At 51.9% G+C, this 27484-nt stretch overlaps 1 protein-coding gene across 2 annotated transcripts; it reads right to left on the bottom strand.

Moving 5' to 3' along the window:
• Positions 1 to 92: 92 nt before the first annotated feature.
• On the bottom strand, positions 93 to 25955 carry KDM8 (lysine demethylase 8). Of its 2 annotated transcripts, none has more exons than XM_055562814.1 (8): positions 25715 to 25955; positions 13407 to 13902; positions 12028 to 12194; positions 10856 to 10988; positions 8862 to 8906; positions 5483 to 5632; positions 4565 to 4657; positions 93 to 4489 (listed from the first exon to the last, which is right to left on the bottom strand). In XM_055562814.1, exons 2-8 carry the CDS (start codon positions 13872 to 13874, stop codon positions 4325 to 4327), a joined length of 1221 nt encoding a protein of 406 aa, XP_055418789.1. In that variant the 5' UTR covers positions 13875 to 13902; positions 25715 to 25955; the 3' UTR covers positions 93 to 4324. The 2 variants fall into 2 exon arrangements, with proteins under 2 accessions (XP_055418789.1, XP_055418790.1); XM_055562815.1 differs by lacking the exon at positions 25715 to 25955 and adding an exon at positions 25418 to 25701.
• Between the last annotated feature and the right edge of the window lie 1529 nt (positions 25956 to 27484).

The following is a 27484-nucleotide window of genomic DNA, read 5'->3' as shown; positions in this document are numbered from 1 at the left end:
TGGTGCGCCCCTCTCCTGGCACTCACTGAGAGCTGGGGGCCCGGCCTCGGGTCCTGTCCGAGGCTGGCCGAGCGCCTCCTGCCCAGCACGGCCCAAGGCTACTTGCTCAGGGCAGCGTTGCCTTCGGTCCCCAGCTTTGGTCACTGGTCCTACTCACACTGGCCGGCCTGACTTACTGGACGTGTGGGAGCCTTGGCCTTGGGCCCGCCCCACGCCCCGCAGCCTTCCTGGCCCGAGATGCACCGGCCTGAACTGCACGAGGCTGCGGGAGGGGCTGTGGCCATGTGTCCTCACTGGGCGCTCTGCCCCGCCTGCAGCTGCCCCAAGCCAGACCCAGGAAGTCGGCCTGGACGCCTCCTTCCCCTGGGCCTCCTGCATCAAGCCTACCACCAGATCCCGTGCAGCCCACCTGCCGGATGGCCCTCAGCCCCACGGCCACCACCCAGGCTGGCCCAGCTCCCCTCCCCTGCGTACTGCTCCTGGCTTCTCCCCCAGGGTCACCCTCCCGTGGTGCCCGGCTGCCCCTGCTGAAGCTCCTGATGGCCCCCGTGGCCCTGAGGCTTAGGCCACAAAGGGGCCCTGTGCGTTTCACTCTCCCCCTCCCACTTCGCAGGGCGTGGTGCTTCTCTGCTCCTGAATGAACTTTCCCGTTCCTCACCCCGCAGCCTGCACACATGGCCCCTCTGCCTGCCTGCTCTCCCCCCGCATGTCCTGCCCTTCCCGACAACACCTGTTCACCCTTTAGATCTTGGCGAGGCGGTCACCACCTCCATGCCCGGTCCCCCACCGCCCTGCACGTCCTCGACCATCACTTGCCACACTACTTTAATTCCCTGACTCACCTCCCTTCCACCCCAGTATCAATCAGGACCCCTTCAGTCATGATACAAAACCCAACTCAGACTGGCCTCAGCACGGAAGGCTGGGGGGGCCCTTCAAGAGGCTTGATGTAGTGGGTCCAGGGGCGTCCCCACACGTCTGCATCGCTGTCCCCACCCTGTTGTCATGTGTTGGCCTCGTGCTGGGGCTAAAACATGGTCTTCCAGCAAATCAGCCTCTTTTCTTCATGGTAGCAAAATGGCCGTCGTACTTCCTGGAGCCGCTCACCCAGTCCCCACCATCAGGAGGAAGAGGCAGGTCTCATTTAGTGGCTCCCTCATCTCAGCAAACACCCAGTCTGCATACTTGTGGAGTGGGGTGGGAGAGTCCAGGGGGCACTGGTGACCCGGGTCTCCCCTCAGCCACAGGAAGGAACCCCTCCTGAGCCACATGGCCGAGTGAGGAAGAAGTTTCAGCAAATTGAATATGATGTTACGGGCAGAGAGGGAACGAGCCATGGGCGCTGAAAGAGTGGGGTGTCGTCCACCCGTGCAGGGAGGGACATTGTGCCCGATTCACCTCTGTCGACGGGTGTGGAGTGTGACCCAGGTCCAGCCTGGCCCACCTCCCAGGAGGTGAAAGATGTTCAGCTGGAGCCCGTATGAACCAGGCTGGACCTTGGCCCAGCCTTCTGAGGGCAAATGCAAGCCTTCGTGAAGCCCTGTAGGAGCCCCGACTAGTGGGGGCGGGTGTGTGTGCCAAGCACACTACAGAAACCGCCCCCATCAGCTTACCCAGAAAAGGGATTTCTCACAAGGCTCTGAGGAAGCTCGCTGAAAGCACAGCAAGTCAGGAGAGCTGCTCCAGAAAAGACAGTCTTGGACTTGGGCGTTCTGGCTGGTGAGACCCCTTCCCTAGCCACAGTGGGCACCAAACAGCAGCTCCCACTATCCCATCCATCCTCTGCTGTGCCCTTAAGATGCAGGCAGCCCCAGCTGCCGCACTCTCCAAGGCTGCACCCCTGGGGAGAGGGGGTCCTCCACAGTGCTGTTCTAGGCAAGGGTGCAGGAGGCCGGGAGCCCGGAGCAGAGCAGCACCTCGCGGCCTGCGGCCTGTCTGAGCAGGGGGCTGGGCGGTCGAGGAGGCAGGGTCGCACCCAGCCGGTGCAGGAGGCTCTGAGCACCTGCTGCTGGACGCTGCCCTGCTGCCCTCTCCCCTGCATGGCCACCAGTGTGAACTTCCTGGGGACCCCAACCCCCAATTCGCAGGCACTCAGGGCCCGTGTGAGCCACTCCGCCTGTCCCCCAGCACAGCCTGTCTTCCACTGCCTGGCGCTCCCACTGGTACCCTGACCGTGTTACCCCAGGGGTCACTGGACCAGGGACACTCACTGCTTATCTGCTCTCGGGCCTCCCCCTTCTGTCCTCACAGGGCAGCTCCAGCAGACCTCATCCCTCCTGCCCTGGGACAGTCCAGGCCCTGCTGACCCCACACGCCCTATCCAGCGCTGCCCAGTCCCCTTCCTCGCCAAGGCATTCCTGCCCCAGGGCCCCTGCAGCTGCTGCGGGGAGCACCTTCCTCAAGTCTCACTGTCAGTTCGGATTCCAGGTCCGTCAGGCTTCTACTCAGATGTCTACTGTGACGTCCCCATCTGACATGGGACATCTGCTCAGGCGGCCAGGCCGCAATATGTTCTAAAGAACATTTCCCCTAGTCCCTAACTTCAGAACCGGAACCCAGATGACCCACTCCTCGTCCGTCATTCGCGGCTCAGAGCAGGACCGGGCCGCCGTGGGAGCTGGAGCCAGGGAGGGGTGAGGGCTCCACAGGCAGCTCCGGAGCAACAGCTTGTCTGCAGCCCGGCGGCCATGCTCCTCACTGGTGGCGAGCCTGTGGACATGGTGGCTTTCCTGTTTTATGCCTCACTACCTTCAGCGGTGTTTTTACTATAAATTCTTCATATGAAAAATCAGGTAAATAACTATTGATATTGCCGGGTAGGGGGATAAACGACCTCACGAGCACCTGCTCAGAGCCCTCAGTTCCTTTCTAAATGGCTCTCTTATTTCCCCATCCATCAGGCCAGGCCCTGGCCTGGCCTCACTCACAGAATCAGTCCCTTGGCCTCCCTGCAGCTTTGACCATCAGCCCCCCCTCTTCCTGGCTAAGAGGCAGCTTCCTCTAGGGCCTATTCTTAAGGTCTCTCCGCTCAAAACTCTGAAGCCCCAAGACCCACGTGGTGAGGTTCAAATTCCTTGGCCCGATTACAGAGGACATTAGGAGCTAGTTTTGGCTGCCCATCAATGCTTTCTATCCCTGCTTCTCCCAGTAGCTGGAGTGGGGTTCAGGGGGAGGCTTGCGAGATGGGCCTCACCAATCAGAGCAGCCACCCTGGCATCCTGGCATTGCCCCTGGGTGGGCCCAGGTCCCAGGCCCGCCAGTCAGAACCCTCCCTGGGGTTTCTGAGCTTTGGGTCAAGGGGCAGGGATCTGGAGTTGACCTGCTGGGGCCATCTCCCCCAGGGGAGAAAGCTACCCACCTGCAAGAGAGGAGAGATGGAAACCAAGGCCAGACCAGCAGACGTGCGTGGGTGGAGGGAAGGAGGCCTGGTGGGTGGAGGCCTGGCCCCGGGCTTCCTCCGCAGCTCTTCCTGCAGGTCTGTGATACCCCTGCCCCCAGCATCCTCACCTGGTCAAAACTCAAAAGAAAACCAATGTTTTATACAAACGAAACAAATGTGTTTATGTGAAGTCTGAAGCCTCCGTCTCTCCTGACCTAAAACCCTCTTTGGAGAGTAGTGACCCCTGGGTAATGGAGACAGCAGGGTGCAGGAGGGGAGCCTACCAGACGTTCTCTTTCTTGACTGGAAACCAGTTGGTGGGAGGGTGCAGAGTGGAAAATCCACCAAGTGAGCGGGGGTGAGCACTTCTCTGAAGGCAGGTCACACTTGGGTAACAAAGACAGAAACCACCCCAGACTCCCCACCACCCAGCAGAGGCCTGAGCTGGGTCCCCGCCCCTGTGACCGGGCCACGGCCACCGTGCTCCAGAGCCCGCAGGCTGCGGCTGTCCTGACGGACCAGTCAGCACAGAACAGTGTTAACAACCGAACTAATGATGAAGCCTGGTGACAGCAGCTGAGGTCTGCAGCACAGCCCCGCCCGTGCCCCATCCCTGGAGCCCTCTGTGGCGAGGGCCAGCGCTGCCCTGTTTCCAGATGGAGATGCACACAGTGGAGCTGCCTGCCCCAAACCACACAGCAGTTCAGCAATGGGGCCGGGCCTGAATCCAGGCAGCCCACCTCGGAGCCCAGGAGCTTCCATGCGGGTTGTGGACCGGGACTGTCCTCCTGGGGGCCTGCCTGCCTGCCTCCGCCACCCACAGTGGCTGGGCCACCCCTGGGCCTGCGTGTCTCTGACGAAGGTAGCTGGTCCCTGGGCCGGGCACAGTGTGAAGGATGTGTGTGACCACGAGCACGTTCTGTGTGCCCGGCCCCCTGCTCTCGGCTACGACCACCAGAAGCTGACGGAGAAGCTCAGGTCCAGGGCCCGCACGTAATGCCAATGCTTCACTGGGATGAAGAGGACCTCGCCTGGGGACAGGACGCAGGACAGGAAGGGGGCCTCAGCAAACCTGGGGAACTTCTCCAGGTCAGGATTCTCCACATCGACCTGAGAAAGCAAAGGGAGTCACCCGTCTGGTTTCAAGAAACAGGGTGGGGGTCCCACTGGGTCCCCCAGGCCCACCTGGCTCGTGTTGTGAAGAAGGTGTGTGTCATGGGGGTACAGCGCTTCCGACTCCTGCGGGGAGTACAGCCGGATGTACTTCCTGCCCATCACCTGCAGGGAAGAGACCCCCTCCATGAGCAGGTGCCCGCTGTCCCCGCGCACGCCCTCCCCGCCCAGGCTGCCCCACTCCCAGCATTCGTGTTAGGTCGAGTGCCTTTGCTACTGTCCTGAACAGTCAGTAGGCACTTGGCTGTGGCCACTGCTGTTTAAGTGCTTTATGTGTGTTAGCTAATCCTCGCCACGACCAAGGTGGTTTATCATGCCCTCGCCCCGGTTTTACAGGTGAGGATGTGGAGGCACAGAGAGGCCGAGCTGCCCACGTTCATAAAGCTGAGAGGGGACAGCTGTGTTCATACCAGGTGGTCCGGCTCCCAGCCTCTCTGCCGCGCCCCGGGGAATGGGCCCTGGGCTGGAAGAACACTGGCTTGTCAAACCTCTCTGCCTATGACAGAAGGTTTTATAACAGATGTACCCCCCTGCCATGTCCCTCCCCTTATAACACACGCAGGCTCCCCTGTCTGCGTCCCAGGAAAACCACCCACTGGCTGAGCAGCTTCCCTGTATTTGGAGAGGGTTCTGGCAGGAGAAGCCAGCCCAGCTCTGATGGACAGCAGGGGGGCGGCAGCCGTGGGGGCACTTGCCCCATGCTGAGATGGCACCCCGGCCCTGCTCTGCCTGCATGAGACATCTGATGGGATCCCAGACGATGCAGGAGTCTGGAAGCAGCCCCTCGCCTCCCAGAGGCCCGGTGCCATGTCTCTGGTTTCACTTTGGTCCACGCCCCTGTCTGTGGTTCATCTCCGTGGTGTTTAAACATGGAAAATGTGTGGCTGGGCCAGGAGGAGGGGGAAGGCCGAGGTTCTGAGCAGCTCCAACCTGGGCTAGGAAGTTCTGCTGGGGATCCTGGTGGAGTGGGGAGACGGTGCCTTGTGGACCAAACCAGGCGTTGATGGTGATCTCCTCTTCCTCCCCGTCGCCCAGGCAGCAGTAATCAGGGATGCTGATGTCCTGCTTCAGCTCCGGGATCTGACAAAGCAGATGAGGGGGGTTAAGGCCAGGCCTGTGCGACTCAGCAGCCTAGATGTCAACTGACTCTTAACCAGAAGGCCAATACCGTCTTCTTGTGTAGTATGACGCTAGCCACATTTTACTGCATAGGAATTAAAAAATCAATTTTAAAAAGTAAATATATAATTACTAGGGAAGGGTTATAATTTTCAGATGTCTTTCCATGTCACATGCATTTTATCTTTATTTCCTTTTTTAAAAAACCTGACACCACTACTTTGTCTTAAAAATAAACCAGCTTGCCATTTTCTAAAGCTATCACAACATTTTAGAAAGTCAAAGAAAAAAAGATGGGACTAAGTATTTATTTATCAAATCTCTGGAGAGGAAGGTTTTTCCAAAATTTACTGATGGTAAAGCAATCACAATCAGTACATTTAAGGCAAATGAAAGTAAGTGTATTAATATAAAATAAGTGTATTCCAATAAAATGGAAAACATCTGAACTGTGGTAAATGAAGGTTAACGTAGAGCATTCATATAAAATAATAGGGATCCCAATAGGTAAAGTTACACAAATAAGCAAAGGACAAAAATCAGATCATACATAAAAAGGCTTTCAGTCCCATCAGCAAAGAAATCCTAATTAAATACTGTCATCATTTCCTACTAATCAAATGAGCAAAGACAGAAGAAGTGATAACACCCAGTGGTGCTGAGGATGTGGTGAAGTGGGCAGCCCCAAGCCAGGCTGCGGGTGGCCTCAAGTGATCATGTGTGGACGTCTTAAAGCCGTGCAGACCTTGACCCAGCTGGGAGTGAGCTTGTGCTGTGCCTTTGTGTGGGGGTGTCCTGGGGTGGGGGTGTCCTCCAGGAGGAGTGACGCTGGGGCTCCGGGGGAGGCGGGGGGCAGGCAGGCAAGGTTGCACGAGCAGGTGGGTGGGCTCACCTGCCCCAGCATCATCAGTGAACATCTCTAATGAGGTAAGATTCTCCCTCGGCTTATGGTGGGGTTGCGTCCCAATAAGCCCATGGTAGTTTGAAAATATCAGAAGCTGAAAACAGAACATCATAGCTGCACCTAGCCTGGCTTAAACATGCTCAGAACACTTCCGTTAGCCTACAGCTGGGCAAAAGCATCAAAGGCAAAGTCTATATTATAATGGAGTGTTGACCGATATCACCCAATTTATTGGATACCGTACTGAAAGTGAAAACCAGAATGTCATCCAGGTCCAGAGTGGCTGGAAGTGTATCCATTGCTTACCGGTGTGACTGTGTGATGGACTGCCTTGAGGGACTGGGAGACCCAGCCCAGCATCACACAGTATGGTAAACATACCACTAAGTCCAGGAAGAGAGCATGATTCAAAATCCAAAGTACAGTTTCTACTGAATGCCTATCACTTTGGTACGACCATGAAGTTGAATAATCATAATTTGGGGACTCTACTTTAAAACAGCAAGTACCCTCGTGTAGCCCCCTCATGTCTTCCTATCCCCCACACCCACCCTACTTTCCGACCAGACCGAATGCAGCTGGGGCTCCGTGGCCAGGGCTGGTGAGGAATCCAGCGCCCAGAGGGAGGGGCGGGAGCTGCCTTCTACAGGTCTGGTCAGGAAGTGGTTTCAGCCAGTGTGAGTGGTTTCCTCTGAGACTCTGGTTCTTTCCAAACGAGGCCAATCTACCGTAGCCCTGCTGAACCCCAACTGACAAGACTGCCTGCTATGCTGGCAAGTGCTCAGGGACTCTGGGAAATTAAACACAGAATCAAGTTTGGTCCCCAAAATGTTGCAAAGGGGACCCACTCTGCTAGTTTAATCAGGGATCTTCAGAGTGAGCTCTCCAGGTCTGAAGGGACACCTGCAGGCGGATTGGCCATTCCTTTAGAGCACACATCACTAGGGAAGGCTGGAAAGCTCTCCCTGCGGGGAGCTTGGGCTGTTTTGCATGTAAAAGAGCTGCTGTGTCCACTGCTTTGCGCTGAGTTCATGACCTGAGGTGCCTTGTCCTGTGGGTGGGGGGGGTCCTCAAGCTACATACAGGATCCCCAAGGCCTCTGGGAAGCACCTGCTTCTCCCCTGCCAGGCTCCCTGTCACCACACAGTTTCTGGCTGGGATTACACCAGACCCCGGCCGTATGGGAGCTGGGAAGCTGACTGGTCCCTGGTGACATCATCAGGATTCCTGAGAGGTGACTGGTTGGCCAGATGATGTAATCGGAGGCACGGGCCAAGGATTCAGAGACCCTAAGAGGAGAAACTGTTCCAGGTGGGGCTGAGACTTGAAGGCAGGCCTAGCACAAAATATTCTGAAACATGGGGTCACTGGGAGGAAAGTCAGCAAGAGGTTTTGGGTGGGAGACCTTGAGCTCGGTGGAGAAGGCCCCAGAAGCCGTGCAGAAGCCAGCTGGGTGTCCCTTCTGTGCTGCAGGGCGGCCCCAGGGCTCTGGTTGCTCAGACTGTCCCCATGGTAGTTGGAACAACAGAGGAGAAAACACACCTCTGGGGGCCTAAGACAAAAACGGCTTCAAAGCCTTTGTCCATCTTAAAAATAATCATGTTTTTGCCTTCTTCTCCTCAATGTGTTTCCTTGTATTCTAGTCAAATGGCAATTAGCTGCTCCAGGACAGGGAGCCAAGCTGAGAGCTGAGCCCTGATATGATGGAGGCCAGGGGATGGGACAGGCCAGTCTCTTGAGACCACACAGCAGAGGCCTGATCAACTCAAATCCCCCTTTCCCTCATTTAGCAAGAGAGGACGGGGAAAGGACCCATGAGTCTTTACATGGGGAGGCCTGGGCAAGAGACCATAGCTCACCTGGCCCCATTGCCGCCTCCCCCCTGTAACTTTGGACCTGCAGCTCCCAGAGGCTGGCAGAGTCCCAGCTGGGGCTAGGGGTCAAGATCAGCAGGAACTCACTTGTTCTGGGTCAGGTTGGAGCCTGCCACCCTCACCTGGCTCTCAGAACCAGTTCTGACCACACTTGGGCTTCCAACTCCATCCCCCAGGGGCCACCCACAGGTGGCCTCCTCATCCCTCAGCCCAGTCCCGGGGCCTGGCCTGCCCCCTGCTGCCTGCTGGTGAGAAGGGCACCAGGTGAGTGTGCCTCCCTGCTCAGAGCAGGGGGCAGAACCAGGAGGAAGCAACTGAGGTTATTACCCCTTTCCTGCCCCCTGGGGCTAGTGCCCCAGAAGGGAGATGGGAGGTGAGAGGGTGAAGGATGGAGGGGTGTGGTCTGACTTACCTGGTCGAAGAGCTGGTGCTGAGCAAGGTACCCGATGTCCTTCGGCTGCTCCACGGGAGAAAAACCAGAGGGGACACAGAAAGCCCTGTTAGTTGTGAGAGAGAGGTCCCTGGAGCTGCCAGTTCAGCTGGCTCTCAGCATCCGGCCCGTGGCAAACACCCAAGGGCCTCCCTCTTCATCCCACTTGGCCCCCCTCCTCCGACCCCGGGGCTAATGTCATCCCTCGCCAGCCAGCAGTAATGGGCTGATGGGGGCACTCAGGATCTGGTACTGCCTGTGCTACAGAGGTGGACCTGAGTAAGTCACCCAGGGCCCCAGGGCTCACTTTCCATGAAATGTGAAGGGGTTGCGCACACATAAGGATTTTTTAAAAATAAAAATGGAATCATACAATATGCATTACTTTGAAGTCTGCTTTTCAATTTAATGACACATCGTGACTACCTCTTTAAGTGGACACTTGCATATGCGGCTCGTTCTTTTGATGGATGCATGTTTTATAGACAGGATGCATCATCATCCATTCAACCATCCCCCAGCTGGTAGACATTCACGTGGTTCTACCATGGTGTTTCAGTAAACAGTTGAACGCACGCGTGTGCGCGTGCTGAGTTGCTTCAGTTGTGTCCGGCTCTTCGCCACCCCATGGGCTGTAGCCTGCCAGGCTCCTCTGTCCATGGGATTCTTGAGGCAAGAATACTGGAGTGGGGTGCCATGCCCTTCTCCAGGGGATCTTTCCAACCCACGTCTCTTATGTTTCCTGCATTGGCAGGCGGTTCTTTACCACTAGCGCCACCTGGGAAGCCCAAACAGCCGAATGCTCTGGTCCTTCTGTGTACATGCCTCCAAAAGTAGAACAGTGTGCTCGAGGAGCACACGCATTACACACATTTTAGATCTTAACAGCTTCTGCCAGGCTGTTTTCCCAACACTACAGCATTTATACCCTCGCCAGCTGTTAATGGGAGCACCCACTTTCCCACATCTCTGACCACACAGGAGATGATCATTTTGTGAAAAATTCTGCCGAGCAGACAAAAGAAAAGATCAGTGCTTTTCAAACCGGGCTCCTGGATGCTGAGGGATTCTCTGAATATGCCTGAGGGCTTCTGCAAGGGTCAGATGGGGGCAGGTTAGATGCAATGCTGGGCGCCACTGACCCCAAGAGTGGCCAGAGAGGCCAACAGGTATGAGGAAGAGGAAGACACCCAGGGTCCTCACTGTTGAGAAACAACAAAATGGAAGACAATCTGGCAGTTCCTCCAAAGGTTACACACAGCGCGGCCACCTGATCCAGCAATCCCACTCCGCATATAGACCTAAAAGTGGACTCACATGTCCACACAAAAACGTGCGTGTGAGTGTTCATAGCATTTTTCATACTAGCTGAAAAGTGGACACAACCCAAATGGCCATCCACTGAGGAACGGATAAACAAGATGTGGTCTATCCATCAAAGGGATAGTATTTGGCCATAAAAAGGTATGTGCTGTGACAGAGATCCTTGAAAACATTATGCTAAATGAAGGAAGCCAGACACAGAAGGTCACATGTTGTATGATTCCAACTATGTGAAATATCCAGAATTCGCAAATCCACAGAAACAGAAAGCAGATTCATGGTTGCCTGGGGATAGATGGGGAGGAGATACGGGAAATGACTACTCATGAGCATGGGGTTTCTTTAGGGTGATGAGAATGTTCTGGAATTACAAATCAGTGATGGTTACACCATCTTGTAAATATACCAAAAAGCACTGAATTGTAACCCAAAAATAAACAAATAAAACCCTCCAAAAAACAAAAGGACCTGAAATGGGGACCCATACATCCTGCCTTCCTTGCACTGGCCAGCCTACTGGCCACAGGCCGTTCAAGTATGATTTCTTGACTCCTCCAAAACCTTCCCTGGTGACATATGGAAGTTATTCTGCCCACACATGTAATGCGTTGCCTGCCTCCGGAATATTAGGGGGCTGGAGTCGAATGACACACCTCGTTCCTGATGTACTTGCTGATGAACTCGTTGACCGTCATGAGCGTCTGGGACCACTCCTCGTCCGTGTACCTGGACCCGACCTCCACGGGGACGGTGCGGCAGCCAGCGACTTCCTGGATGTATTCCAGACTATTCGGAAGACAGGGGTCAGCATTGCCGTCGTTATGCTAAGACCTGCTGGGCGCCCTGCTAAACGTGCTTCACACTGGGCTCCTTTCATTGGCACAAAAGCTCACAAGGTGGAGGGAGACCCCACTTCACTGCAGAGGAGATGCAGGTGCGAAGAGCTGAGGTCACTTGCCCGCCTGGCACTGGGCAGCTGTTTGCAGATAAAACTGATGAATCTGGTTCTTGCTGGGCAGCTCTATTTTCCAGCTGGCCTAGCCTCCTAACTTCTCTCTCGCATGCCTTGTCACAAGCAGAGAGACCTTATTTGGGCCAGTGGTGGACAGTACAGGGTGGTGAGGTGCCTGGTGAGTCCTCAGCTCTGGTGGCCGGGTGCCATGTCCAGCCCTGCCTGTCACCCACCAGGGGGCCCACGGCAAGTTTCTTCACCTCTCTGAGCCCTTGTTCCTCGTCTGTAAAACGTAGGTGACGATACTGCCCGTCCCATGTCAGGGAAAACGATTACTCCCACAAAGCCACTGCCAAGGCTCAGGCTGGCTCTGTCACCTGCCTGAGACACACCTCCTCATTTCAAGGCCACCATCCAGCTGCCTGATCTGACGCCTCCACCATGAACCTGGGGAGGGACTCAAAGCAGCCATGAGCAGACAGCAAACCCAGGAGCCCGCGGAGAGGGGGAGGGGCTGTCTTGGGTTCTTATTTCCACTTTCAAGCCTCAGGGATCCCTGAGAAAGTTCACAGAATTCCTGAGATTCTGCAAAATGGCATAATACGCTTAACACTGGACTGCCATGATGCACTCATGAAAAACTGCTTAGGGCAAGCAGACTGCAGCCGGTAAGGACCTTATAACCTCTGGCACTGCTTCAGAGGACTGTGCCTTCCATGTAGGTTTAACCCCTCAGCAGTCTGTCCCACTTAACTGGCAGTTAAGCATCTATGAGGCTGTATTCTCTTGTGGGGTCATGGGAGGAGGAATTTGGGAGTCTTTGGGGATGCTAAGTTGGGAAGAACAACCCTGCAGGCCTCGGCAGACACCCACCTCCACTTATTCATGCACGGCCAGTGGTTGGCCACGCCTTCCAAAATCACAGGCCTCCCTGGAACCAAAAAATGCTTCTTGAAATACTGGAGGGATGGACAGTGAAGCCGGGGCACTGTTCTTTCTGTTGTCACATCTGGAATCGGCATGTGGTCATTCCTCGCTTTCTGTTCAGGAAAGCAAGATGGCAACAAACACAGAAAAGTCAGAATTTGAGGCATTTCACCAGGAATTTGCATCAATGCTAGGAGAGTGGAGGTGTGCTTAGTAACAATAGTAACAGTTAACCTTTATTATCAGTATTACTGTGGAGCTGGAGAAGACTCCTAAGAGTTCCCCAGACCACAAGGAGATCAAACCAGTCAATCCTAAAGGATACCAACACTGAATATTCATTGGAAGGACTGATGCTGAAGCTAAAGCTCCAATACTCTGTCCACTTGATGGGAAGAGCTGACTCATTGGAAAAGACCCTGATGCTGGGAAAGACTGATGGCAGGAGGAGAAGGGGGCGACAGAGGATGAGATGGTTTGATGGCATCAACCGACTCAATGGACATGAGTTTGAGCAAACTCCGGGAGATGGTGAAGGACAGGGAAGCCTGGCGTGTTGCAGTCCATGGGGTTGCAAACAGCTGGACGAGACTGAGTGATTGGCCACCACCCCGAGGATCTGTGGGGTATTCTCTGGCACGTGCACTCAAACACCAGCGAGGACACAAGTGTTAATCACTCAGTCGTGTCCGACTCTTTGCAACCCCATGGACTAAAGCCCGCCAGACTCCTTTGTCCATGAAATTCTCCAAGCAAGAATACTGGAGTGGGTTGCCATTCCCTTCTCCAGGGATCTTCCCAACTCAGGGATCTAACCCAGGTCTCCCACATTGCAGGCAGATTCTTTACCACTGAGTCACCAGGGAAGCCCACGAGGACATAGGCAAGGATATAAAGGGCAGGACCAATCAGTCACACAAGTTGTAGCATCTCATCCAAACTTGGCCACACAGAGACAGAGGCAGCCAGAAACGTGGGTGGCACTTCCACCAAGGGGCCAGGATGAGGCTGAGCGAGACAGGCTCCTGTGGACACAGGGCCCAGCCACACCAACCCTCTGAGTCCTTTTTCTCAGGAGCCACAAAGCTCCCACCCTCCCACTCTCCCCAAGGGGCATGGCTTTTGCACAAGCTGAAAAAAAAAAAAAAAAAATTAAGGAAACAGGTTGCTCTGTTTCCAAACTGATGCAGATGCCATTTTTCAACAGGGGTCAGCACGCCAGGGGGTTTCCCCCCAGGGGAGAGCTGACCCGTGACTTCTAGGAAAATAGGGCTGATGGATTTTGTTGGGCATGGTCACTGGCTGCCCCGCCCCACCCCCCATGCCTTTGTGCCGGGCGGCTCCTGGCTCGGGCCAGGGGCAGGCCTCTTTCCGGACAGCAGGTGCTTCTGGAGGACGGCGGCGACTTTGAGGAGGATGTCTCCGAGGATGGCCGCCCCCATCAGCAGGCCCATGTCGCAGGCTTTCAGGGCGGCGGCCACAGAGGCAGCGTCCCCAGGCGGCTCGCATAGACACACGGCTTTCAGGAGGCAGCCGAAGGCGTACACCCGCCGCCAGTCCTTATCCACGTGCTGCCAGGGCCCCGTGTTGAGCTTCTCCCAGGAGTAGTCCAGGAGCACCTCGCAGGTCTGCAGACACTCGCGCCGCTGGCCCCCGAGGAAGAGCTCGGCGGCTTCCTGCAGCAGCATCAGCATGCTGCCCTCCACCTTCTCTCCCAGCTCCAGCTTCAGCTCCTCTTTCGTGTGGGGCAGGACGGCCTGGAGGGCCTCCCAGAGCGTGTTGGGCCCCGCCATCGGGCCAGGCAGCTCAGTCTGATGGGTGCTAGAGGGAAAAAATATATATATGAACAAACAAATATATACATATATAAATATATATATATATAAAACAAGCCCATCTATATATCTATATATAGATATATAGATGGGTTTCCCAGGTGGCGCTAGTGGTAAAGAACCCACCTGCCAATGCGGGAGATGTCAGAGACATGGGTTTGATCCCTGGGTTGGGAAGATCCCCTGGAGGAGGGCACAGCAACTCACTCCAGTATTCTTCCCTGGAGAATCCCATGGACAGAGGAACCTGGCAGGTTGCAGGGTTGCAAAGCGACTTAGCATGCACACACAGGGAAAAATAAGTTACAGCAAAACATCATGTTCTATGCCTATATACCCGTGGTTCTATATTTTCAAAAAATAAGGCTGGATGGAAGAAAGCTAGGTCTGTGATGACATCCAGTGGCCAGAATGTCAACCACTGAGATTTTTCAAAAACCCAAATGAACTTTTTGGCCAACCCAATATATATAAAGAATTTTCCTAGATAAAGAGATCTAGAGACCACACACAGACCTGGTCCCCTACAGGTTCCCAAGGCTTCCCTACTTGTCCCGTGTAATGTACACCGTATCTGCACTGATTCTTCAGCAGCGGTCTTTTCCTGTGAGGGCAGGGGCCCCATCTGTCTGGGGCCACCAGTGTATCTTCAGAGCCTGGCATAATACTATGCACGCAGTGGTCACTGGGCCCATGGTTGTTCAGACAGGAACATGTGCTGTCCTTGTCTGGAATGCCTCCAACACCCCTTCTCTCTGGCGAACTCCTATCCAACCTTTAAGGCCCATCTTAAATGATCCCCTATGTGAAGTGAGCCAAGATTCACTGACAGTGTTTTGGGTTTGAATGGCCCTTGAGTTTCTTGCAGTCGGGCTCATAGTAGGCACTAAATTCAGGCTACTGAGGAACGATACCTTAACCGTCTCAGGAAGAAACCTGGAAATACATAAATCCTATACAAAAAGGTTTATCACAGTTGATGCCTTTAGTAATTTTAGCCTGGACATTATCTACAGATGGCAGGCCAGTCTCCAGGAATAATTACTAATAAGTGAATAGTCTACTGCTCACAACTTATGGTTATCTATTTGCACTACTATGTTGTAGGTGATGGCTTCCAGGTGGCTCAGGGGTAAAGAATCTGCCTGCCAACGCAGGAGACACAAAGGATGCCGGTTCGATCCCTGGGCTGAGAAGGTCTCCTGGAGAAGGCAAGGGCACCCCACTCCACTATTCTTGCCTGGGAAACCCCAAGGACAGAAAAACCTGGCGGGCTACAGTCCATGGGGTTGCAAAGAGTTGGACGCGACTGAGCACGCACACAGGCTGTACGTGTTATACTAACAGCTGTCATATCCCTATCACATTTGAAACTAAGAAATAGGGACCATCATGCTTTTGCAGAGACTGCTGTGTGCTGGGGGTCAACACACTTTACCTGTGCAGGGCCAGATATTAAATAGTTTAGGCTTTGCTGGCCATACAGTCACTGCTGCTGCTGCTCTGTTGCTGTAGCGCAAAAGCAGCTTTACAGCGTGTACACAAATGGGTGTGGTGTGTTCCAATGAAATGTCATTTACAAAAACAAACTCTGGCTTAAAGTTCGCCACAGTCCGTTCCATCTGCTTCCTGGGCACACAGTTAGACCTCATTTCTCTGTCTCACTTGCAGTTAAATGTGAGCATGACACCATGTTCCAGCTAATGCATGGAACGGGGCATGGAAGGGTCCAGGCCTGGTCCATAAACACTTCCTATATGATCTTCCACACTACCCCTACCCACTGACTGGAAGGGGAGGACTCTGATGCCCCAGGGGATGGCAGAGCCGCAAGACAGCCCCCTAACTAGGAATGTCCACGCTGGAATGCTTCGTGAGCAAAAAATAAACTTGTGTTTAGCCACTACGGTGCTAATGCCTGCGGTAACAGTTATCCTGCCCTGACTGATCAGTAACTTCCTTCTGGTGTGGAGGAAAGAGAGCCAGAGAACACAGCGGGCATTTGTTGAGTTTTGGTGGCTTGAAATCTTTTCTCTTTCTTAACAACACATCTCCATTTCCTTTTGAGAGATTCCATCATGCCCCCTGAGTTCAGTGTGGTGGGATGTTGCCAAGGGGTGGGTATGTGACCCAAGCTAGTCAATGAGTTGCCTCTTTTGAATGTAAACTTTAAGTAGATCAACTAGACCAGAGACAGCTGACATTTCATTCTTCCTAGTGGCAGCTTCTGGACCAGATTGTTCTTGCTAGGGTCTCACAATCATGGTCTACAAGTCCTAGAATGCAGAACCATTTTAGTTCTTGTCTTTTCCAAGTACAGTTCTCCAGCTTTTTGTCTATTCCATGGGCTCAACAGCCTTCCAGGAAATTTCCTCTTGCTTATGTCAGCCAGGGTTGGTTTCTGAGGTTCATAATGAAAGAACCCTTCACACTCAGGAGCCACTGTAGATGGATGGTGAAGGCAAAAATGAAGACTTGCTTGTGATAAAGCCCCATCAGATGCTTCACTTCTTGTGACGGAAGAAAGCCAGTCACCCTCTGGCAGAAGAGAGCCCAGTGATCCTTGCTTGCTATTATGAATCCCCCATCTAATCCCCCTGCTCTTGAGTATGGGCAGGACCTGTAATTTGAGTGTAGGCAGAATAATGTCCCCCAAAGATGTCCACATCCTAAACCCCAGAACCTGTGAGGATGTTACCTAACGTGGCAAAAGGGACTTTGCAGATGTGACTAAGAATAAGGGATTATCCTGGCTTATCTGGCTGGGCCCAACCTAACACTGAAGTCCTTGACATGATCGTTCCTGGCTAAAGTAAGGGTCAGAGGGAAATGTGATTACAGAATTGTCAGAGAGATGCAGTGTTGCTTTGAAGATGGAGGAAGGGAGTCCCAAGCCAGGGAACATGGGCAGTCTCTAAAAGGTGGAAAAGGCAAGGAAACAGATTCTCCCCTAGAGCCTTCAGAAGAGGATGAAGCCCTCCTGAGACCTTGATTTTGATTCCATGTTGCACTTTTGGCCTACAGAACTGTAAGCTAATAAATTCTTATTGCTTTAAGTCACCAAGTTTGTGATAATTAGTTACATCAACAATAGAAAACTATTAATACATGCCTCCAACCAACAGCTGTGTAGGTCTGGTGTGTGTTAAGTGTGCTGGTCTCTCAGTCATGTCTGACTCTTTGCGACTCCATGGACTGTGGCCTGCCAGGCTCCTCTGTCCATAGACTTCTCCAAGAAGAATACTGGAGTGGATAGCTGTTCCCTTCTCCAGGGGATCTTCCCAACCAAGGGATGGAACCCAGGTCTCTTGCATTGCAGGCAGATTCTTTACCGTCTGAGCCATGTGTAGCTATTAACTTTTTGGCCTAAGAGATGAGATGTCATTTCTGGGATCAGGTTCCATAAGACTGGAACATTCATTTTGCTGGCAGACTCTCTCTGCTGCCTTCTTGGTTTGCATGCACTGATGAGCAAGTGGCCCTGCTGTAGGGGCCCATATGACAAAGAACTCAGGGTGGCTTAGAACAACAGCAAACCAGGAACTGAGGGCCCTCCTGGAATCCAACAGCCCTCCAGGAACTGAATTTTCCCAACAACCACAGCTGCTTAGTGGAGTAGGAAATGGTAACCATCTCCAGTATTTGTGACTGGAGAATTCCATGGACAGAGGAGCCTGGCAGGCTACAGTCCACTAGGTCACAGAGTTGGAGCCGACTGAGTGGCTGAGCATGCATGCATACAGGTGCTTAGATCTTTGCTCAGTTGAACCTTCAGATAAGAGCTCAGCATTGACACCATAACTGGAGCCTTGTGAGAGATCCTGATGCAGGAAAAAACCAGCTAGCCACACCCAGACTCCCAACCTGCAGAAACTGAGATAAGAAACATGTCTTGTTTTAAGCCACTAAATTTATGGTGATTTGTTACACAGTAATAGATAATAAGGCAAAAGGAGATGACAGTGGGAGAGGATGAGATGGTTGGATGGCATCACCAACTCAATGGACATGAACTTGGGGCAAACTCCAGGAGATGGTGAGGGACAGGGAGGCCTGGCGTGCTGCAGTCCATGGGGTCGCAAAGAGTCAGACACGACTTAGTGACTGAACAACAGAAGATAATAAACACTTCTACCAGATTTCCTGGACACCTTGGGACTCTTATCTATAACTCAGAGAGAACAGGAAGACAGACATGGCTCCTTTCGGCCCTAATGTGTGTGAAGAGGTCAGCAGTAGATAGAGAAGCAAACTTACGTGAAGGATGCTAGAGATATGGCCCCTGAAGGTGCGCCAGGCAAGCCATTCCTATTTCTGGGCTCCATTCCAGCTCACTCCTCACCAGCTCAGGAATATTTGGTATTCAGCAGGTAGAATCCATAAGAGTATTATATGAATTGCCTCATTCCCTCCCCCAAATGATGACCCTACAAAGCTGATGACGTACATGAAGTGTTTACTGTAAGCCAGGAATGCTCCAAGTACTTTATATATACTCAGTTCTTACAGAAATTCTGAGAAAAGTATTATCACCTCCATCTTACAGATAAGGAAGCTACAGCAGAGAAGTTAAATGACTTCCTAAAGCAATTCAGCTAGTTTAAGAGGTGGAGCAGAAGTTTCAAACTCAGGCAGGACTTCCCTGGTGGTCCAGTGGTTAAGAATCCACCTGCCAGTGCAGGGCACACCAGTTCGATCCCTGGTCTGTGAAGATCCCCCATGCCTCGGGGCAACTAAGCCTGTGCATCACAACTATGAACCTGTGCTCTAGACACCACACTCTGCAACAAGAGACGCCACCTGAATGTGAATCCCAAGCGCTGCTTGGGATTAACCCAAGAGAGTAACCCCTGCTCTCTGCAACTAGGAAAAGCCCGCATGCAGCAAGGACAAGTTAGCACAGCCAACGTAAATAAATATTAAAAAAAAAAAACCCAAACCTCAGTCTAGTCCCCCAATCCATGATCTTATAGATGAGGGAATAGAGCCACAAGACCACGAGCCAACACATGGTGAAGCCAGACATCTGGGTTAATTCCATTTTTCTTTTTGGCCACACCATGCAGCATGTAGGATCTTAGTTCCCAGGCCAGGGATTGAACCCATGGCCCCTGTGATGGAAGCACGGAGTCCTAAACACTGGGCCGCCGGGGAATTCCCTAGGTTAACTCTGAAGAAAACTCTGAGGAATTATTATTATCCTCATTCTACAGATGAGAAAATCGTATCACTTCCCATAAGAGAAGGGCAAACCTTTCCCACTTGTTACTGTTTTTGAGGGACCTCATCCTGGTCCTGTGCAAAAGTAAGAGTGGTCTATTATGGTTTCCCTAGCATCCCTGTCTAATTCTCTTCCTCACAATATTGGGAAGTGAACAGGGATGTATGTGGTCATTTCCCCTGAAACCCCACCCTCCTATTTTGCTGATGAGGAAACTAAAGTCCAGGAGAAAAAATGAAGTGACTCGACCAAAACACCAGTCAATCAAAGGCACAGAGACAGGACTTAAAACTTCTGGTCAACCTCCATGCCCTTTTCCTCTGTACCACGTCAATGCTCCATGGTTTGTCTGTCTTTTGGGCCTCCTCATGCAGCTTGCAGATCTTAGCTCCCCAGCTAAGACTGAACCCGCGCTCCTGCAGTGAAAGCGCCGAGTCCAGGCTTCTGGATTGCTAGGGAATCTCCAATGCTGCCTGCTTTGTGTACATTATCTAACATATCCCTCACAACTCTACAATGTAAGGTTTTACAGGTGAGTGAAATGAGATTTGAGAAAATAAGCAATTTGTCCTAAACTTTATAGCAAGTGGCAGTGTGTACCCAGAACACGCTTTGTGTTCAGGCATAAGGACTGTGTCAGCTTTTGGAGCTCTGGATCCCACCTCAAGCCTTGGTTCACAGTGGTTATCCTTCCCAGCTGGCTTACTGCGTGACAGGACTTGGACAGCCTGAGTGGCCTGGCCCAAGCCTGCCAGGATGATTCCTATCTCTAGCTCCTAGAAGATTCTTAAACAAATTGCATTGGCCTCGTTAATAGCAATCTTAGAAGAGTTTCACAGTGCAGCCTTCCAGCGCTGGTGGTCTTATCCACCAGCCACACGGAGAAGAGCACGTGGACCCACCAACTGGGTGGCCTCAGGGCTCATCTCCCTGAGTGTCTCACATAAGTCTTATACAGCAATTTTTTTTCAAGTGGCAAAACCATGAGTAATTTTAATTTTCTTCTTTTCTGCTTTCCATATTTAAAAATTTTTATTTGCTTTTGATTCAAGGATAATTGCTTTACAATATTGTGCTAGTTTCTGCCATACAGGGGGGCTTCCCTGATAGCTCAGTTGGTAAAGAATCCGGCTGCTATGCAGGAGACCCTGGTTCAATCAATTCCTGGCTCAGGAAGATCCCCTGGAGAATGGATAGGCTACCCACTCCAGTATTCTGGCCTGGAGAATTCCATGGACTGTATAGTCCATGGGGTTGCAAAGAGTCAGACAGGACTGAGCGCCTTTCACTGCTATACAGCAACATGAATCAGCCACAGGTATACATATGTCCCCTCCCTCTTGAACTCCCCTGCTCCCTCCCCCTCCCCCCCATCCCACCCCTCTAGGTTGTCGCAGAGCACTGATTTGAGCTCCCTGAGTCGTATTTGAAAAATCTCATCTTGGGTGTGGAAAGACCTCAGAGGCCTCATATTCTGGCTTCTCACAAAGGTCTATAAAAAGGTCTCCCAGAAGACCACTTATTTGCCTTAATGGAAAAACGGCTTCTACTGGGCCTATGTACCAGCTCTGTAAATTGGTCTTTTGTGGCCTTATTAAATAGCCTCCCAGAGGGTTTCAAATGACCTATAAACTAGTTCCCTGGGATGCAGAATTTTAACCTTTGCAAACCGGCCTCCCCAGGTGACCTTGCAGAGCTCACACAGGCCTGACAAAACCAGCCTTCAAGGTGCCCTCATGTGCTGCTTTGCAAAATGGCTTCCCCAGGTGGTCTTGTATTTGGTTTTCATAAATACAAACGAAAGGTGGCAGAATGGCTGCTTTGCCAACTGGTTGTGGGAGAGCCTCAGGTGGATGGCCACATGGGCCACCCTTCTGAGAGGGAGGGCCCCAAGATGGCTGTACAAAACAGCCTCCTCTTGGCCACATTAAATAGCCAGAGTAATTTGCTTTGGATCCAGAGTTCCTCAGCAAATGTCTTACAACCAGGCCTTCAGAATCTTATGCTGACAATGCAGGACACAGCCTTTCAGAGGTGGGAGCTTCAGGATAGCTGAGTTCGTTTTCAAAATGGTTTTATAGGTTGCCTCTGTATGAGTCACTGAAATGGCCCTGCAGGTCTCATGATTGACCTTAAACACTAGCCTCCCAGAGAGCCTTACGAGGGCACCACGTGGCGGCCACAGTGAGGTGCCATGCTGGCCACCATCGGTGTGTGTGCGTACGTGTGCGTTAAGTCACTTCAATCCTGTCCAACTCTTTGCGACCCCATGGACCATAGCCTGCCAGGCTCCTCCGTCCATGGGATTCTCCAGGCACGAATACTGGAGTGGGTTGCCATGCCCTCCTCATGGGGATCTTCCCGATGCAGGGAGTGAACTCCCGTCTCTTCCATCCCTTGCACTGGCAGGCGGGTTCTTTACCACTAGCACCTCCTGGGAGTAGTCTTATACACGACTTGGTCCCACAGGCCTCCCAGAACATTTCCTGATTTGGCTTTTTAAATAGTTGCCATTTCAAACAGCCTTCAGGGGAGGAGTCACATCCTATTATATAAATCTCTTCCAAAGTGGTCTCATGATCTGCTTTAAAAACTGGCTTCTTTACATATTGGGCTCTTGTGTCAGGGCCAGGGGAGGCCTGGACTTTGTCTTAGCTTTACAAACCTATCTTCTGTGATTCCTGTTAGCCATCTGAAATGGGCTTAGAGAAGACAGGCCCCTCCCTGGCTGTATGAAACAGTCATCCAGAGGAGCTGGCCTTACGAGGCTGTAAGCAGCAGCTTTCACACGACCAGTTGATACAGCCTTTCAGTGAAGGTCAGGAATAGGCTACATGACACTGCTTTTCTGAATGGCCTCACTTTGGTGCATGCGTGCTAAGTCGCTTCAGTCGTGTCTGACTCTTTGCAACCCTGTGAACTGTAGCCCACCACGCTCCTCTGTCCATGGGATTCTCCAAGCAAGAGTACTGGAGTGGGTTGCCATGCCCTCCTCCAGGGAATCTTCCCAATCCAGGGATCATACATGCATCTCTTACATCTCCTGCACTGGCAGGCAGGTTCTTTACCAGTAGCACCACTGGGAAGCCCCCATTCAGGCCTCACATCCAGGCTTTACAAATCAGGCTTCCAGCATTCCCCATTGGTCTGACAGAAAGGTTTCTTGACAATTGTTACCAAGCAATTTTCTGGAGAAGGGTATCAGCCTGAATAGCCTCATGGCCTGGCTTTGCTGATTTGCTTCGCAGAGTTCCTCACTGAATTTCCTTTTTAATAAAAGGTTGTAGTACATGAAGGGGCCTTCCAGAGGAGGGAATCAGGGTAAATTGTATGAACAATCTTTCAGAGTGGGACTGTGGACTGGCCTTTACACTGCCCACCTGCCCACCCCCCACACCTGACCAAGAGCTCCACATAAAAGGGATAAGCATGTTGCACAAACAGCCTCTGGTAATCAGCTACAGGTCGGTTAACCACAGAATTTACCATACAAACCAGGATGCCAGGCAGTGCTGAGTTGCTCAATCATGTTCAACTCTTTTGTGACCTCATGGACTGTAGCCTACCAGGCTCCTCTGTCCGTGGAATGTCCCAGGCAAGAATACTGGAGTGGGTTGCCATTTCTTACTCCAGGGGATCTTTCCAACCCAGGGTTCAAACCTGAAGCTCCCATGTCTCCTGCACTGGCAGGTGGATTCTTCGCCTGGGAAGCAGAATGCTATATATATAAGCCTTTTATTTATAAGCCTAAGCTTGGTAAAATATACATTTATTTTTCTCTTTCAAAATTGTTTATTCTCATCATTTTCTCTGTTCTTTACTGCTTGGGACTGTCATTTCTGCATGTAGGAATTTCACCTTACACAAGTCGAATGCTGGAAGTGCTGAATACTGGAAGTAGCTTTCAGGGACAAGTCATAAACTGGCATTATTCGAGGCAAATTGAGACCCACAGTCCCCCAAATTATCCGTTCAGTTCAGTTCAGTCGCTCAGTCATGTCCGACTCTTTGCAATCCCATGGACTGCAGCATGCCAGGCCTCCCTGTCCATCACCAACTCCTGGAGTTTACCTAAACTAATGTCCACTGAGTCCGTGATGCCATCCAACCAGCTCATTCTCTGTCATCCCCCTTTCCTCCCACTTTCAATCTTTCCCAGCATCAGGGTCTTTTCAAATAGTCAGTTCTTCGCATCAGGTGGCCAAAGTATTGGAGTTTCAGCTTCAGCATCAATCCTTCCAATGAATATTCAGGACTGATTTCCTTTAGGATGGACTGGTTGAATCTCCTTGCTGTCCAAGGGACTTTCAAGAGTCTTCTCAACACCACGGTTCAAAAGCATCAATTCTTTGGCACTCATCTTTCTTTATAGTCCAACTCTCACATCCATACATGACTACTGGAAACACCATAGCTTTGACTAGATGGACCTTTGTTGGCAAAGTAATGTCTCTGCTTTTTAATAATCTGTCTAGGTTGGTCATAACTTTTCTTCCAAGGAGCAAGCATCTTTTAACTTAATGACTGCAGTCACCATCAGCAGTGATTTTGGAGCCCAAGAAAATAAAGTCTGTCACTGTTTCTACTGTTTCCCCATCTATTTGCCATGAAGTGATGTGACCAGATGCCATGATCTTAGTTTTCTGAATGTTGCCATATGAAAAAGCCCGAGTGGCCTTGTAAACTCACCTTAAAATCAGTCTCCCTGGGTTTAACTGGTATGGGCCTTAAAAGATGTCTTGTTGGTTACAGACGGCTGTTTTTTGAAAGGGGTGAGGGTAAAGGTGAACTGCCTTTTATAAAAGGTTGTATTAAATGAACGAACCTTCCAGAGAATGTTCCTGTGTCCTAGCTTTGTAAACTGACCTCCCAGAGCACCACCTGTCTGTATTGGCCTCTCCATGTAAGACAGCTTTCATGGGAAGGTCAGGTACTGGCTGCATAGAACTGCTCTCAGTGGACTGTCTTGACTTTTTCAATAAAGGTCTGTTTGCTGGCATATGAAATAATCTTGAAAAGGCAGGGGTGGTACTGGGGGGGGGGGGTTGTCAGAAAAAGACTGTATGAGATAGCCTCTCAAAGTGACTTTTGTCTTGGCTGTACAGACCACTCTAAAGTGAACTTCAAAACAGCTTCTTGCTGGTCACATAAAACACCAAGGAGCCAAGTACAGGCTGTACACAACCAACGGCCTAACTCGGGTCCTGAGCTTCATGAATTCACATCCAGATGGAGTACATCATTGGAAGGTGGTGTCTGGTTGGCTGTTAGACAACAACCCAAGTGGGTTCCTGTCAGCTCTAAAATAAAGCCTTCAAGGAAGCCGCTGCAGTCATCCCAGAATTCTCTTAAATTATCTTTAAGGCTCTGAAGTGCTTCTCGGAATATTCAGCTTCAATCTAGCTTTCTGGGAACAGGCTGCTCAGTTCTGTAAAGTGCAGAAAGGCTTGGGCTGGAGCCGGCTGGTGTGATCCGAACACCTGCCCTGACTTGCTCTAACCCTGCTAAGCACCAGGACTTATCTTTGCTGGATTCCGAGGGCGCATAATGCGACACCTATGCTCAGAGTTAACCCCTATTGAGTCAGACACCCCCTTCCTCCAGGCGGCCACATGCACAGGCCCCATCGGGTCCTCCAGGAAGGGTGGGCTGGACGGGCTCTATGTATCCCCACCACGCCTCCACTGGGAAGTTTCACACCTTTTCCCTTCCCAGCGCCTCTCCCGGGACTTTTATTTCCCTCGGTCTGCATTCGGGGCCCGATGGTTCAAGCCTGCTCAGTCTTCCTAGTTCTAGATCAACAAAGGGTAACTGGCCAGGCAGAGATGGGCGGCATGCACCTGCCGGTACAAATACTGCGAAGCGTAGGGGCCTTCGAGTCGCATCAGTGAAAGTTGCTCAGTCGTGTCCGACTCTTTGCGACCCTGTGGACTCTACAATCCATGGAATTCTCCAGGCCAGAATACTGGAGTGGGGTGCCTTTCCCTTCCCCTCCAACGGATCTTCCCAACTCAGGGATCGAACCCAGGTCTCCCCCATTGCTGGCGAATTCTTTACCAGCTGAGCCACCAGGAAAGCCCAAGAATACTGGAGTGGGTAGCCTATCCCTTCTCCAGGGGATCTTCCCTACCTAGGAATCGAACCCGGCGGTCTCCGGCATTGCAGGTGGATTCTTTACCCGCTGAGCTATCAGACAAGCCCTGAGCTACGAACCAACCAGACACCAAAAACCGCGCAAGCGCACAACAACCTGGTCGTACGCAAGCGCAAAAAGCAGTACCTGTCATAAGGAGAGCACTACGCACGCGCGGGACCTAGGCCCTCTCCTCGGCGGCTCTGGAGAGTCGATCGGCTTAAACTGCGTTCTCAGAGCGCATGCGCCGCCCCGGTTTTCCCCTCTCCAAGGCCCCGCTGAGTTTCGGGCTTTGAAGGGCTGCCTTGGGCTTTCCAAGGCGCACGCGCGACACGGTCCCTGCCCGCTTTCCATCTACATCCGACGCCTGCGCAGTCCTCCCCTAGTCCGGCCTCCGCTTGTAAGGAGGCAGAGCTGCCTACTCCTCTCGAGTTGCTCACCTACCTGGCTCAGATTTGGACGGTATCGACTCGCCGGAGGACGGCGACGATTTGTACTTTGAAAACCGAACGCTCCAGCCCTCTTCGAGTAGTCAGAGGCTTGCCGGAGTATCGATCACTCGCAGCTCGATTGCACACCAAGGCATTCCTAGCGAAGCGCCGAGTGATCGATGCCGTGGCCCCGCCCCGCCCATTTTAAAGGCGGGAGGGTGGAGCTATGGCCTAGGGTTGTTGGGCTTTTCCCTTGGTTTCTCCTCTGTGGTGTGGGGACACGTGCGATTACTTCTGTAACGGTAACTTCGTATACAAAGCAGTTTCTCACCCACATTTTATCAGTCAGTCCTCTTTTTACAGAGAGATGAATCGAGGTAAACCAGTCCATCCTAAAGGAAATCAATCCTCAATACTCATTAGAAGGACTGATGCTGAAGCCGAAGCTCCAGTACTTTGGCCACCTGATGCGAAGAACCGGTTCATTAGAAAAGACCCTGATGCTGGGAAAGATTCAAGGCAGGAGGAAGAGGGAATGACAGAGGATGAGATGGTTGGATGGCATCACCGACTGGATGGACATGAGTTTGAGCAAGTTCCTGGAGAGGGTGAAGGACAGGGAAGCCTGGCGTGCTGCAGTTCATGGGCTTGCAAAGAGTCGGGCAGTACTGACCAACTGAACAACAGCAGAATCAAGGTTCAGTGAAATAAAGTGGCCAAATATTTGTACTGTAGGAAAGTCGCAGATGCTGACTTTTCAAAGTTCACCCCCAAGTGCTGCATCCACGGCCTGTGGAAGTGAGGAGGACCAGGGTGTCAGTGTGGAGTGGCATGCAGGAGGTCAGAGCCTTCACTTCTGCCACTGCTGCCTTGATGTTGGGTGGTGTGGGCATCACCCCAGGGCGTCTGGTTTTGATCATTCACCCTATGACCTTAAAGGACCAGGCCGTTGGAAGCGCTGAGCAGATGTGTTTGAAGTGCTGAGCAGATGCATTTGAAGCGCTGAGCAGAATGCTGAGAGTTTGGCTCATACTGGTTTTGGAGGCTGGGTAGAAATCGGAAGGAAACTCATTTACTGGTGTTAAAGAAAACTTTATTTGTGACATTTGTTAAAGAAGGTATTGTTTAGTCGCTAAGTCATGTCCAACCCTTTGCAACCCCATGGAATGGAGCCTGGGAAGCTCTTCTGTCCATGGGATCTTCCAGGCAAGAATACTGGAGTGGGCTATCATTTCTTTCTCCAGGGGATCTTCCTGACCCAGGGTTCAAACCTGGGTCTTCTGCATTGGCAGGTGAGTTTTTTTTTTTTACCACTAAGCCACCTGGGAAGCCCTAAAATCAGACTTTATCCGTGGAAGACTGCTGCAGTGGAGTGTGGGGTGGAGGTGCGGTATGTTGTGATAGCATAGAGATGGAGTAGAGCTCTGAACAGAGGAAGGACAAGTGGAGATTGATAGCCAAGGAGCAAGGTCTGGCTCAGCGGACAGAAACTTACTAAGAGGAAGCATCATGGGTAAGGGGAATTCTAACTGCACCAAGTTCACAGAATTTTTGCTGATGGCAGGCCAGGGTGATAAGATATCAAGGACAGAGGATAAGGATTGTGATCAGATATGAAGGGTCGGGGATTTTTGCTAAAATGACCCATCAGAATTCTTGGTGAAACTAGACTAAACAGATTAAAAGCAGAGCCCAAGGGCACGGTCTAGTTACAAAGAGGACTCTTCAGAAGAGTCTGACTAGAGTTAAGCTGAGGAGAGTCTTTGTCACTGGTTACCAGGGA

The sequence above is a fragment of the Bubalus kerabau genome, chromosome 23 (genome assembly GCF_029407905.1).
Source record: "Bubalus kerabau isolate K-KA32 ecotype Philippines breed swamp buffalo chromosome 23, PCC_UOA_SB_1v2, whole genome shotgun sequence".
In the NCBI taxonomy this organism is placed as follows: domain Eukaryota; kingdom Metazoa; phylum Chordata; class Mammalia; order Artiodactyla; family Bovidae; genus Bubalus; species Bubalus kerabau.
This window is presented reverse-complemented; position numbering and strand designations above follow the sequence as displayed.